Below are 14,649 nucleotides of genomic sequence, written 5' to 3'. Positions count from 1 at the left end.
GGGACACACACCAAGTCTTGGCTAGCGAACGGACGTGTCTTTCTACTGACCCTAAATCTCATCTCGGACTGGCCAAAATCGGGACACTGTTCCACAGCAGCATCGTCGCCTTTCTCCCCTGCCTTGTTCTTGCTCCTTCCGTGTTTAGGGCGTGCAGAAAGCGAGCCTTAGAATCACAATCGTGGAAGGGACCTTAGAGATCCTCTAGTCCACACACACCCCCACGCCCCACCTGAACATATATTTTCTTAACCCAGGGGTCGCCAAGCTTTGGGACCTCGGGGACCACCAAACTCATAATTTTTAATCAGAGGACCAGAGATCCTGGGAAAATCCCCCAAAAAGTCTGCAGGAAAATTCCCCGCCCATTTTCCTACAGATCGATCATTCTTTATTTGGAAACGCAGGATATCATCTCCAGCTCCGTTCTCAGGGGGAAGAGAGAGGGAGACTTGGCTTCATGCAAGAAAAGCAGCAGAAGCAGCAAAAGTCTTTCTTTCTCTCTCCCAAATTCTGCCAGAAACGAGTCTTTGTGAGATTTGTTGGGCCGGCGCAGCCTCTTGGAGCAAGATGCTTTGCAGGGTCCCAAAGACTCATTTCTGGCGGAGTTTGGGGGAAGAGAAAGAAGGACTTTTGCTGTTTTCCTTGTGTGCAGCCAAAAACAAGAAGAAAGAAGCAGAAAGAAGCAGCCTGGTGGCCAGGCCAGGCGTGTGGGGCATGTCGGGCAAGTTCCCCCTCTCTGCCCCTTCCCCCTCCCCTCACTACCTTATGTTGTTCGGAATGCAAGCAATGCAAGCCTTGTGTTCCCACAGACCACGTGGGCGGTGCAGCCTTGTGTTCCCGCGCAGCCTGGATTAATTGCTTTGGGGGTGACATTTCTCTGTGGACCACCAAAATTTTCTTGTGGACCACTAGTGGTCCCCAGCCCACTGGTTGGCAGCCACTGACTTAACATATCCCTTGAACATAGTCACTGTTTATTGCAAAACATAAATTCAAGCATGAACTCCAGATCTTAAGGTCAAATCTTACGTTATGAGCTGTGTATTTCTTAAGAAAAAGATGAGATATCAGCCACATAATTCAAGGTTTTTTTTATTGATTTGCTTCAGATATTACACTATTTGGTTAGCCATGGCTTATAAATATGCCATAATTGGCTAAATTTGCAATGTGCCAAACTGACATAAGCCATAGTTTACAAACCACAATGGCAAGGCTAACAACATCAGCAACATCATTAAATCTATGGTTGTATTACCCGCTGTAGAGTGGTCTCAATGTTTGTTACCTAGATTCAAAAAGCTGGGGTGGAATGGCAGGTTGTGTATGCAGACACATGTTCAAACAACAGCTTCTGCCTTACAATGCAATAGCATTTCACAGCACAAATGGCGACTCAGCAGAATGATCTGTAAAATGGAGACCTTTTGCTATGGAATTTTCTAATACAATACAACCAAATGCCTTTTGCTGAACACAATAGTCACTGTTGTTAGGCCAGGATTGGATAGGTGGCACTAGAAGTCACTCCACAGTTGTTTTCCTTCATGGACATGAGGATGTAGCCATCATTGCCCCAATATGTAGACCAAGAGTTCTTAATGAGCCAGTAGGGTTCCCCCTGGAGGTTTCCATAGCCTACAGCTAGGACAGCATGATCTAACTCCATGGTTGTATTTCCTAGAAGAATAAGTGTAATTATTAACTTATCTCCTTTGACAATTCATATATATGAAGAAACAACAGGTTTAAAGGTACTTCTGATTTTTATTCAGAGAGGTAGATTTTTCATTCTCTCTACTACTGCTCTTCTTGCTGTGAGCTGCAAGTCCCTAACTCAGCACAATAGTCAAGCCTACCTTTGATTACCTTGGTCTTTTCAGAAAAAGATTGGTTTGGTTAGAATGCAGGGAGCAAATTTCATATCTTACTGAAGTACAAGAGGTTTCCCCATAAATTCTGAATATGTTCCAATGGGGTAAAGGATACTGAAATGTTTCAATCTTGGGGAGAGGAAGGAAACGTAATGATTATTCCAAATACGACTTTCTCATAATTTCAAAGCCCCTAATGTAATATTCATGAAATCCTCTTAAGATACCCATCCAATCTTTTTGAAAGGTTCTAAAACTGAAAGGAGGAAAAGGAAGTTAGCATGCTGCCAGTTTGGCCTAGTGATTAAGACACCAAACTTGAAAGTGGGAGACTTGAGTTTCAAGTCCCATCTTAGCCATGAAAGCCAGATGGGCGACTTTGGGCCAATCACTCACTCAGCTCAACCCACCTTATGGGGCTGTTATGGTCAAAATAGGAGGAAGACGGTGTATGATCACTGCCTTGAGTTATTTGCAATATGCTCACTGCCTTGGGTTATTTGCAAAAATTGTAAAGGTGGGGAAAAAAATAAGATAGATAGAAGATAGATAGATAAAGAAAAAGAAAGAAAGAAAAAGAAAGAAAAAAAGAAAGAAAGAAAAAGAAAGAAAGAAGGAGAAAAACCATCTGGAATGATTTTTACTTCCAAGAATTAATAAAAATGGCAGCTGGCTAGAGTCCATTATTATCTTTTTTCTAGACAATTGGCTGCCTGCCCAGAGAATAACAAGGGTGAACTGAAGGTGAAGATGCCAGAGAATGCTCTGGAGCTGGGTTTCTCAACCTTGGCATCTTTAAAATGCATGGACTTCAATTCCCAGAATTCCCCAGCCTGCTTCCTCACAATGTTTGGAGGTTTCCAGCCTGTGTTCAACACCTAGAGAATGTACCTCATCCAGAAATAGGGCAGCAGGGTCTGGTGAGCATCAAAGCACTGTCCTGGATGAAACCCAGAGATCCAGGAGTGCATCGGGAGATCAAGCAGAGGAAATGCCATGGCAAGACAAGACTCTGCATGGGGCTTACCATTGATGTACCATCAACAGCGAGCTTCGGTGGTTGACACTGGGGAAATGTATCAAAGAGCTGGACTAAAAGGCAACACTGAGGCACTGATCACAGGAGCACAAGAACAGACACTTGATAGGTGTGAACAATTAGGATCACACATTAAGTTGCAGCTAAGATTTATTGCTCAAGCCTATATACATCATACACTAGTCAATTAACAATCAAGGGGTGTTGGACTTTGACCATTTGTGGGAATGTAATGATTCTAGGCTGATGACTCGTTTAACTTCACCCTCCAGCTCTGCCTGCTCTTCTACAGCATTATAAGCATCAGATCTATAGAAGAGAGGTCTACCAGACTAGAGAGGACCGAGGTGCAGCCTGGGCAGAGAGGCTAGGGAAATTCTGTGTTGAAGTCCACTTATCTTAAAGTTGCCAAGGGTTGAGAAACACTGCTTTAGAGAGGATCTAGCATAGCTGGTGAGCATTCACTCCACTGTGCCTGTCAGTAAATTGTATGGCTGGCCACACCTAGCTGACTCTCATTTTGTCTACTGTCAACTCTCCCTTTTCTAAACAGAAGACAGCTCTTCTTCAGAGCAGCCATTCACAAAGCATGCTTATGAGATACCCTCAAAAATCCCAGCACGAAAGATACTGAGCATCCCTGTCATCAAGAAAGCCGAGGAAACTCGACGGTTCCATGGATTGCTCCAATAGATTTACTACATCTGGATCCCTGCTTGGAAAAAGACCATGAACCAAGAAGTGAAAGGAAACTCACCACAGTTGGGCTCGTAATACATGCCATTGGAATAGAAGGCAAAGGACTTGTGGGAGGCATCGATGTTCACTGCGATGGGGCCATGCTTGTACAGAGCAGCTTTAAGGTCAGTCATGTTTTGGGAGGTAATAGCTACGAAGCCGGCGATTGGTGCTATCAGCTCCGTTTGGTTGTAGTGGCAGTAGCCATTCTGTGGGGTCAGAATCAACATTGGTAACCGTCCCAGCTGGCTTCTGTCAAGAAAAGTCAACTGGGGAGGCCAGATTCACTTAATAACCGCATGATTCACTTAACAACTGCAGAAATTTGCGTACAATCCCCAGATAAGGACAACCAGGAGAAACCGCTCACCTGAGGGATACAGGAAGAGTATCAGCAAAACTACCCTAGACTTACCTGACCCATATATGGTCCATAGGCCTCAGCAGTGGCAATCCCTCCGTGCTTCATAATCCATTCAAATGCCTGTGGTTCCTGGCCCCCGTCACAAGCACGGTTTCCAAAACCCCAGGAGCAGTCGATCAAGATTTGCTGAGATAGTGGGGTAAGCACTCCTGTCTGCATGGAAAGAATGAAAGAGAACCTCTCTCTGGTTAGAAACCGACTACAGGGAGTCCTCAACTTACAACAGTCCATCTAGTGACTGTTCAAAGTTACAATGGCACCTTTGCAGCATCCGTGATCCGGTCACATGATCAAAATTCAGGTGCTTGGCAACTGACTCATATTTATGATCGTTGGTGTGTCCCAAGGTCACATGATCCCCTTTTGCGACCTTTGGACAAGCAAAGTCAATGGGATGCCTGATTCACTTAACAACCATTACCAACTGCAGTGATTCACTTAACGACTATAGCAAGAAAGGTTGTAAAAAGGGGGCAGTACTCAGAATTCACTCCTATAAATAACTCAAGGCTGCAAACGTCCCCAATATTCTTTCTGCCTCTTATGTTCCCCGCAACAATCCCCCTGTGTGGTGAATTGGGCTGTGATGAGCCGGAGTGTAACACAAACGTAACAAAATCCAAAATGTGAATAAATGTCCTTTAATGCCTCCAGCTTGGCCCCACTGTTCAATAATTCTCATGCAAAAATAGTCTTCAAAAGAAAACAATACAGTCTGAACTTAATGAGCAGATAAAAGTGAAATAAAAAACCAAAAGAAACTACAATGAAGGAATTTCCACAGCGGACCAGGATAAGTAATTACCAACTTCACAGAGATAACAAGACACAGTCTGTTGGAAGGACACCAACCAAAATAACTTCAGCCCAAAAGAACACACACTTTGCTTCTGGCAACACTGTGTTTTAACCATCTCTCTTATATACTATTCTCCCCAGCTGCAACCAATGAGGGGGATCATGGCCGCTTCCTCTCTCGTAAGCCAAGTTGTTGCCTTCTTCGTTCCTCCCTGTGTGTCCTAGGATGCGGAGGGGATGGGCCTGGTTCTTCTTCTGACTGCCCAGCTGGCCTCTGCCCTTCTCCAGCCTCCTCCACAATCTCTGGAGCCACACCTCCACTCCCTGTCAGCTGTTCCTCCTCTCCCTCAGAGTCTGACTCTAACAAAGGCATGACACGGGCTGAGAAAGAGTGGTGGGCCCAAAGTCACCCATCTGGCTTTCATGTCTAAAGTGGGACTAGAACTCACAATCTCCTGGTTTCTAGCTTGGTGCCTTAACCACTAGACCAAACAGCCATCACTGTCAGCAGTCAACAGGCGTTTAGGGTCTCACCTTGAGAAAGAGGGCCCCTTCCAGAGCTCCTGTTGTGGCAAAGCTCCAGCAGGATCCACACACTGCCTGGTCTTTAACGGGTGTCACGGCTCCTTTATTGAGAAGGAGAAGGATTTATTGGGAAGGATTGTCAAAATAACAATCAAGGAAATACCAGCATTCCAAGTAACGCAGCATGCAAAAGGCAATAGATTAAAGGAAAATTATCTGGGCTGAAACTTAAACCAAAGTGTGGATTTTTAATGGGCTGAAAGCCAAAATGAGGACTTAGACGGTATCATTGTGGTCTGTGGAGGATCCGAATTCTATTCCTCTGATAGAAGCAGGATTTTAGTTTCAAAGGGGGAAAATCTGATGTCACAAATCCTATTTTGTCCCAGCCTGCTGTTTTTTGTTTAACGTTTTTTAGTGAGTTATAAAATAAAACACGATACAAAATATGAAAGTAAATAGGAAAATGGGGAGGAAGAGGGGGAAGAGAAGCAAGGGAGGATAAGAAAAAAGAAGAAAAAACATTGACTTCTGACTCTGTTGCAGGAGAATAAGGCATTAACATCAAATCACAACTTTCTGGGTTTTTTTCATAATAATATGAACAAGCCATTCCTATAAAAATCTATCAATCTAATTGGTAAAACCCAAGACCAAAGTTTCATTCTTTTCCACTTCAAGCACAAAGTTCAGAAACGGTCTCCACCAACCTGCAGTTTCTAAGACACTTTTTTCGGACATCCAGCAGTGGTGGGATTCAAAATGTTTACTACCAGTTCTGTGGTGTGGCTTGGTGGGCATGGCATGGCATGGCTTGATGGGCGTGGCATGGCTTGGTGGGCGTGGCATGGCTTGGTGGGCATGGCAGGGGAAGAATATACTGCAAAATCCCCATTCCCTCCCCACCCCACTAACTGCTTTCCAGCTCCTTTCTCCTGTGCAGGGCCACCAAAGGACACCCAGCCAATCAGCTGGCACTCGGGAGGCGGAGAATAGATGGGGGCGGGGCCAGTCAGAGGTGGGATTTGCCAGTTCTCCTAACTACTCAAAATGTCCGCTACCGGTTCTCCAGAACTGGTCAAAACCTGCTGGATACCACCTCTGATCCAAAGAAGCTCCCAAGGAAAGAAAGCTCAGTTGCTTTGTTAGTTGTTGCTGTGTGGGGCGTGAGCTGAGCAAAAGACACTTAGACGTCACAATTACCGTAAAGCCTCCAGTCTAAGCTCTCCGGCAAGATGAGACCACTGTAGCTGTCAGATGGGAATGGCCACCCTTTCCTAGGTTCCTCAGTCTGTAGTCTCCCCCTCATCACAGCCATCTCTTCTGGTGTTCGATCTGCCAAGTGATTTACGGCCAGTTTGAAGGAGAGGTTGGCTCGGTTCTTGGAGTGAATGTACCTGGAAGGACATAGAGAAGGAGAAGATGGACATAGACATAGAATAACAGAATTGGAAGGGACCTTGGAGGTCATTTAGTCCAACTCCCTGCTCGAGCAGGAGAGTCTATACCAAATATTAGCCACTACCTAAGATCGAACTCGCAGCCTCCTGATTGTGAGGCAGGAGCTCCACTTTTTGACCACAGCACTGGATGTGCTCTCACTTGAAGAAGGAACAAGCTGGACCGTTGTCTGGACTGGACATATTTAACTTCATTAGTGCTCTTATTTCTGCCTGCAGAAAAAACCTGCAGAATCTATTTAATTATGGGGTTATGAACAGTTATGTGATGGTTCTCATGTTTTTCCCCTGATGCAGATAAAACCAAAGCGAAACTGACTTGTATAGCTGGCATAATATGCATTTACCCTGCCCTAGACATGGAATTTGATAGGGATTGCCTTCCATTGTTGTCTTCCAGGCTTTCTTTTCATACGTTTTAAGGAGAAACTCTTGAGTTTCATTGAATTGATGCTAGGAGATGTTCCACTGGAAGCATCCATTCTCACTCTGAGTAGAAGACAGAAGCATTAAATTGGCACGAGTGAATAGAGTAGTAACTATGTATTTAGATGTGAATTCTCTGCTGGAATCCAAGAGCCAAATACCAGAAGTTGCGCTCCATCAATCCTGTTTGCCAGTTAAAGGAGCTGACATGCTACATTTCTTTTTCCTGCCTAAGACAAAGGAATATAAGAGAGTGGGCAGCCATATCAATCTTCAAAATAAATAAATTGACTGGGTTTCATTCTTCATGGTTAACTGTACTGTGGTTTGTTTATTTGGGGCTTAGCATGTAATTACTTAACATGTTGTTTACTTGACATGTAATTGTTGAATACGCCACAGAAAAGTCCTCAAAATATCTTGACCAACTCAATCCCTCTTCCTTTATTGTAGAATATGCTTAGTGATCAAGTAGCAGAATCTGGAAAATTGTAGAATTCTAGCTAATTACATTTTCCCGCTCTACATCTGAGCTCTGGGTGGTACAATGATTAGAATGTAGTACTGCAGGCTACTTCTGCTGACTGCTGGCTGACTGCAATTTGGCTGTTCGAATCTCACCAGGATCAAGGTTGACTCAGCCTTCCATCCTTCCAAGGTTGGTAAAATGGGGATCCAGGTTGTTCGTGGAAATATGCTGACTCTGTAAACTGCTTAGAGGGGGCTGTAAAGCACCGTGAAAGCGGTGTACAAGTCTAAGTGCTAGTACTATTGCAAATTAATTCTGCCCACTGCCATGAGTTCGATCCCAACTGGTTCAAGGTTGACTCAAACTTCCATCCTTCCAAGGTGGGTAAAATGAGGACACAGATTGTTGGAGGCCATATGCTGACTCTGTAAACCACTTAGAGAGGGCTGTAAAAGCGCTGTAAAGCGATATTTAAGTCTAAGTGCTAGTGCTATCTCTGCTGGTTCCTTTACCTCAGATTGTGGATGAAGTTGTGTCGCCTGTGCTCTGTCTCTTTTTTGTTCTTGTAGGTCTTTCGGAATTTTTTCTTGTAGTGATGAAACACATGTTCATGGTGTTGGCTGGCTTCTCCAGTTCTCCCAACGAATTCCTGCATTGGGTTGGCCAAGATCCTGTGTTCTGGTCCTACTCTTGGCCAGTGTGCACACTTGATGCCTAGGAGAAGGAAATCAGAAAATCAACCAAGTAAAAACTTGCCTTCCAGAGTTCTCTGTTCCCTGGTATGTGCCCTATCGAGAAGACTGATATTAACAACAGGTTGTTTCAAGATAGTATACTTAGTACAATCTTGTGATTTCGTTTTGACATCGCCATAGTCTGGCCATTGAGAAGGTGACCTTGAGACGGAAGTGGGAAGACTTGGAACATGAATCACAGGCATTTGGGAAAGACTTCAGAATCTTTGGCTTGGATGCCAATTTAAGAGGTCAAACTGGATGGCCATTTATTATGTGGGTTCAGCCTAATTGCTTTTCCTGTGACACCCCTAACATGTTCTTTCTTTCCCAAGTTGAGTGGTTTCCAAATATGAAGTTGTCAACTCCTAGAATTCTGAGCAATGGCCAGAATTGCTCATATTCACAAGAAAATTCTGAGAGGACGCATCTAGAGAATGTCAGCTTGGGGAAGACCTGCAAAACCTACACATTTCTAAGCTAAGGATTGATGAAGGTGCCATTCACCTCCAGGGTTCTCTTCTTCATATGATTCCAAAATTTCTGCCTTTGAGAAAAGAGCATGGTCTCTACTGACACCTATGAGTGATTTAATTAACAGGGTGCTGTAAGGAGGGTGGAATATTTTTCCCAGGTTACATATTTTAAATTTCTATAATACTTTTAGTTATTTAATAAATTTAACAAAATACAGACTAATTTGGGCTAAAGGGAGATAGTTTTAAAAACAAACATCTGAAAGGTAGTGTCATGCCCCTGTTGGAATCTGACTCCGAGGGAGAGGTGGAACTGTTGACAGGGAGCGGGAGTGTGGCTCTGGTGGCTGTGGAGGAAACTGGGGAATGGCACAGGCCGGCTGGGCAGTCAGAGGAAGACCCAGGCCCACCCCCTTTTCATCCTAGGGCATGCAGGGAGGAACGGATAAGCGAGCAATGTGAGTTGCGTGGTTTACAGGGGAGGAAAGGGCTCTGATCCCCTTTGTGGGCTGCAGCTGGGAAGACTGTTTAAAAGGGCAAACTGTGTATGGCAAAGTTGCTGGAAGCAAGGTGTGAAATTATTCTGGTCTGTCAAGTCTTGTTTGAGTTCTGGCGTCCTCCCAAATGTTTTTGTCCATACTTACCAGGAGGGAGATTGAAGATGCTGGGCGAGAAACTCTGGGAGTAGCTGGTATAATCTATTTCATACTTGTCATAGTGAGAACCCAGGAGAGTGTTGAAGCCTTTCATTTCATAATGGACTGGCAAAGGCCCATGGGAACCGTCTGTCACCCAGAACTTGTAGGTGTTCTTCTTCTTACCCCAATAGGAGACATTCTCCAAGACTGTGCAATTCTGTCCATTGTAATGCTCATGCTGTACAGGCTAGTGTGCAAGAGAGCAGAATAGAAGGAAGGTTTTCCAGTACATTAATGGAAGGGTCAGTTAAAAATATTGTACATTACTGTTCAGCACAAGTATTTAATCTCTACACAGTATGTGTGGCTTTGTACTGCAACATTTTCAGTGCAATTATCGATAACCACACATAGTTACAATTGACTTCAATCTGGCATACTCCAAAATCAGCAGGTATAGACAATGCAGCCTTAATTCATGATTAGAAAAAAAAAATTTTTTTAAGAAGTTGCCTCCAATGAAATGAGATGCACATACCCCGGCCAGGATTATTAGAAATGTCATGATAGGAGACACCTTCACAGGTCTCTCCCATTTGGGGAAGTGGCTCATTTTAGATGCCACTGTTTTCATAGTTCATTGATAAACTACCGGGCTGGGGCCTGGGGGCAACTGAGCAGGTGGACACTGAGCTGGTGGGACACAAAAACAAATAAAGAGATCTAGCCATGATTTTTGGTGCATGGCTTAATTATAGTTAACATAATTCAGGTTTGATGTGATACATGAAGAATCCAGAGAGATGAGAAGATGCTCTCCACCCCCCGCAAAAAAAAACCCCTCACCTGGAAGTCTTTTAAGTTAGGAAACACACTTTGAGGTGTCACAGGATTCTCAGACGTTCCATTGATCTGAAAACATTCCTTAATGTTGACCTCTGTTTCAGTGGTTTCTGGGGTTACCTTGAAGTTGGCTCCAAAAGGTTTTACATAGCTTAACTGGTAAGTGATAACCTGGCCTGGAGAAAAGAGAAAAGCAGAATTAGACCAAATATTTGATGGCCTCTGACAGGGTAGCCCTTTCTTATTTCATTAGGATAATTGTGTCTGGCTCTGGTGCCCTCTAGGTGTGCTGGGAGAAACTCCCCACAATTCCAGAAGAATCTTGGCTGTCAGAGTGCATTAGTGTAGGCAGCGCATTCAGATGATCTCTATAAGACGATGCATGTGGCATGAGCAGAACAGATGGGGAGGAAAAATAGGTCAGTGGCAGAGTGCATGCTTTGGAGAAAGGCCCGGAGCCAGAGCCTGGGAGCTACCTTACACCACAGAATTCCAGTACAAATTTAAAAGGCAATGGGGTATGTATGTCTAACTATCTTCCTTTCTCGAAGATAAGGTGGAATATAAAAGAAAAGTAACGGTGATGATGGGAGAAACCTTTATCTAAAAGGAGTTGTGTCAGCTTTGGAACTCCCCGTTTCATTCAACGCTCAAAAACAAAGTTCATCCAAGTAAGAATTTATTATGAGAGCAGTCATACTGGCACATCTGGGAAACCTGAACCTGAGAGTTAGGGTTTTCCCTTCGTAAAATCAAAAACCCATTCCCTGCACCCACCAGTCCATCACATGGTCCAATCACTCATTGACCCAACTGGAGACATTCCTCCAATCACTCCTTTCCAGGTGCAGGGTAACTTGTCCTTTACTTTAGAAGAAGAATGTTGTTATATCTAAACTTCTACCTCTCTATGAAATCCCCCCTCCCAAATTCCCAGGCACTAAGATGTGGCTGTGTGGAAGCTTCTAAGTAAAATATGGCTTCCAAAGCTGACACTTGCAGAAGGCAAAGCAGATAATATCAGTCTTTTTCATCCCTCCACAACTTAGTACAGTTGTGAAACTGTGCAATTGAAACTCAACACATCCGGGCAATCCAAGATACAGAATACAAAATAATAGGGTTGGAAGAAGACCTTGGAGGTCTTCTAGTCCAAGACCATATTCAAGCAGGAGACCCTACACCATTTTAGACAAATGATTGTTCAGTCTCTTCTGAAAAACCTCCAGTGATAAGAGCACCCACAACTTCGGGAGGTAAGCCCTTCCATTGATACATTTCACTATCAGGAAATTTCTTCTTAGTTCTAGGTTGGACTTCTCTTTAATGAACTTCCACCAGTTACTTCTGGTCCTGCCCTTGGCTGCTTTGGAGAATAATAGATTAACCTCTTCTTCTCTTGAGAGTCCCTCAAATATTGCAAGACTGCTATCACATCAACCCAATCCTTCTCTCCATTAGAGTAGACATATCTAGTGCCTGCAAGAAGTATATGTTTCGGCATGCAGCCTTACTTTTTATCAATTCTTGCTCCCTGAAAGGCTATCTACATTCATGGTGAAAATGCCGGAAAGGTTTTCATTGGGGGAGCCCACTACCATGGTATCACACATGGATTACCGTCATAATACTGAATCCGGCTTTTTCCTCCAGTCTTGTTGAACCAGGCTTCAAATGGCTCTTCTATTTCAGCATAAGGCAGTTTAAGTATCCCTGAAAAAAAGAGGCAAAGTAAAAAAAACCAAGCAGCAACAGAAAATATTGACTGTGATCCCTTTTATTCTGAACCGTTCCACCACTAGATCTTTGCAGACATTCCTTTGTGAATCATGTAATGTTCTCACATTACCTTTAACATGATAGACATCCCCTAATATGGGAAGCATCTGCAATTGTTTGGGTAACTGCGCACCGTTCACCACTGGAATGCAAAAAACAAGAGGATAGATTGATATAATTGAATTTAATATAATAGTATAATATAATATAACAGCACACCTGTCAACAATAGAAACAAATGGAAAATCAATAAAGAGTGTTTAAAGTTTCACAAGCTTTCAAACTCAACTGGGATCCACAAAATCTGAAGTGGCAATCAATACATTACCTTTTGCATCAATAAGCAAATTAAGGGAACTACTGTAGCTCCCTGGAAACTGAAATATCACATAATAATATCCTGTGGTATTATCCTTAACACCATAAAACAACTTCTGCCTATCCTAGGTCATTGGGAAGCACTTGATAGGTGGATAAAAATGCCATATCCAGTGTAAACTGATTGTGTGACCCACCATAATAAATAATTAAAGATCAGCTTACCAAGGAAACAGGCTGCCCACGTTAGCAAGATCAGCTTCTCCATTCCTGTCCCAGGCCAGGCACTCTACTACTCAGAGTCACGGAAAGCAAATGTCTTATAAAGTCAGCAATGCTCAGCTAACCAATGGATAAACTCAGACCTCCCAAATGGGTGGGTTTAGAAATGCAATGGATTGCAAGAATTGGATGGAAAAGTCTCTGATCTGATTTGCTATAGGCTGGATGGCAAGAAAATATCCAATAATACGTTAAGATAGTTGATTGTGAATTTATTCTTGGAAGCCAGTACTGGGAAAATGAGCTGAGAAGGCAATTCTGAAGCCTGTAACATCTCCATCAGTTGCATACACACTGGAATTATTATTCCCAAACTGCTCTCTATTCTGGCTTTTCTGCCAGCAAACATCCATCCATCCATCCATCCATCCATCCACCTATCCATCCAACTTTTTAAAGTATTCATAAAGGATCTTACAATAAATTCAATGTAACTCTTTCCCCTCCAAGTCATGGATATAAAAAAAATGACATTAGAAATGGCAGAAATGAACAGGTTCAGCATAATTCTCATAAACCTGTCTCAGTTGGCTTTTTTGGAAAGAAGGAAGGAAGGAAGGAAGGAGAGAAGGACTGATGGACTGTAAAAAAAAAGCAGTCCTTACTATCATTTTATTTCCAAATATATCTCTGGACATGCTTAGAAACTAAGCTATATAAATAAAATTATTCTTAGAAAATAAACAACGGAGGGCTATAGTATTATATTTTCAAACGTGCCAGTCTACCCTCATCTTACCTCACCTATTAAAGACAAGCTGGAGTGTTACAGTGAACTATGCTAAAGGGAGGAAGAAAAATTCTGAATTTGAAGTTGGAGAGTTGGAGTATGATATTGTGGTTCGAACCTCCTCTTGAATTAAGGTAGAATCATTCAGAAGATGAAGACAGATATCAGCCAACTGCACAAGGCCAAATCTTTAAGTTCTTGCTAGCTTCAGCGCCATTTTTCTGTGTTGAAAGGTCACAGATAAAGCTGTGTTCTTCCAACAATATCATCTGCCTTGGCAATGCAAGACAAATAAAATGTTTAAGACTGGCCAATGTTATCTTCTCTCATTTCTCTTCCTCCTGCAAATCTAGCTGGTTTATATCCCAAGGTTGGATCCAATCTGCACTTACGTCAATACATTCTTGTGGAAGTCAAAACACATCTAGTGATGCTGCCAGCTCTCTCAGACAGACTCTGTATGAACTTGTTAATAAGAATTCTGTCTTGGCTTTCATCTGGCCCATGTTACTTAAAGTTGTTTTAAGAGCCAAGTTAGTTTGTAAAGAAGAAATACACTGAGAAAGCACAAGTATGAAATTGTAGCACTTAATTCTATAGACTTCGAACATATGAAAACTAAATACATGAACCTAAATCAACAATTAAAAAATAGTGACAGATTTGGCAATTAAATTATTGTCTGTAATTATTGTAGTAATTATTGGCCAATCACTCATAAAACAATTCTTTTATTCTGATAAATCTCATCCCTATGGGATTGGCCCATAGTATCCTGCCCCTCACCATGTGTTCTTAGTTTTGAATCTTTGGTTGCAATTTATTTAGGTTTTAATGTATATTTTTTATGACTATGCTGCCCAGAATGACCTTATGGTAAGATGGGTAACAAATAAATTTAATAAATACATAAATATATGATAATAGAATAGTTCTTTCCATGTCTACTCAAAAATAAGCCCAGGTAAATTTAAAACAGTTTATTTCCAAATTGTTTTCCTTAAATAATAATTTTATGAAAAGTTTTTATTACAATGGTAAAATACAGACTAAAAAGAAAAACAAGAATGACCAAGAAAGTGAAAGAAAAAAT

At 42.5% G+C, this 14,649-nt stretch overlaps 1 protein-coding gene across 1 annotated transcript; it reads right to left on the bottom strand.

The window, feature by feature from the left end:
* Positions 1-1,077: 1,077 nt before the first annotated feature.
* On the bottom strand, positions 1,078-12,880 carry LOC113437712 (digestive cysteine proteinase 2-like). The gene is made up of 11 exons (XM_026702839.2): positions 12,770-12,880; positions 12,297-12,368; positions 12,068-12,160; positions 10,451-10,623; positions 9,611-9,851; positions 8,269-8,470; positions 6,605-6,798; positions 5,411-5,502; positions 4,070-4,231; positions 3,674-3,863; positions 1,078-1,683 (listed from the first exon to the last, which is right to left on the bottom strand). Exons 1-11 carry the CDS (start codon positions 12,810-12,812, stop codon positions 1,496-1,498), a joined length of 1,650 nt encoding a protein of 549 aa, XP_026558624.2. The 5' UTR covers positions 12,813-12,880; the 3' UTR covers positions 1,078-1,495.
* Positions 12,881-14,649: the final 1,769 nt, after the last annotated feature.

Source organism: Pseudonaja textilis, chromosome 10, assembly GCF_049901715.1.
Source record: "Pseudonaja textilis isolate UNSWEBS1 chromosome 10, rPseTex1.2, whole genome shotgun sequence".
Classification (NCBI taxonomy): Eukaryota; Metazoa; Chordata; class Lepidosauria; order Squamata; family Elapidae; genus Pseudonaja; species Pseudonaja textilis.
The sequence above is the reverse complement of the archived record's forward strand: the minus strand, read 5'-3'. Positions and strand labels throughout refer to the sequence as shown.

Bases quoted from the DNA above. Each gene is read 5' to 3' on its own strand.
- LOC113437712 (XM_026702839.2), bottom strand. From the start codon at position 12,812: ATGGAGAAGCTGATCTTGCTAACGTGGGCAGCCTGTTTCCTTG. The intron at 9,852-10,450 runs GTGAGGGGTTTT...CTTGCACACTAG, and splicing joins CTAACTTAAAAGACTTCCAG to CCTGTACAGCATGAGCATTA. The intron at 8,471-9,610 runs GTAAGTATGGAC...TCCTTCTCCTAG, and splicing joins CATCTTCAATCTCCCTCCTG to GCATCAAGTGTGCACACTGG.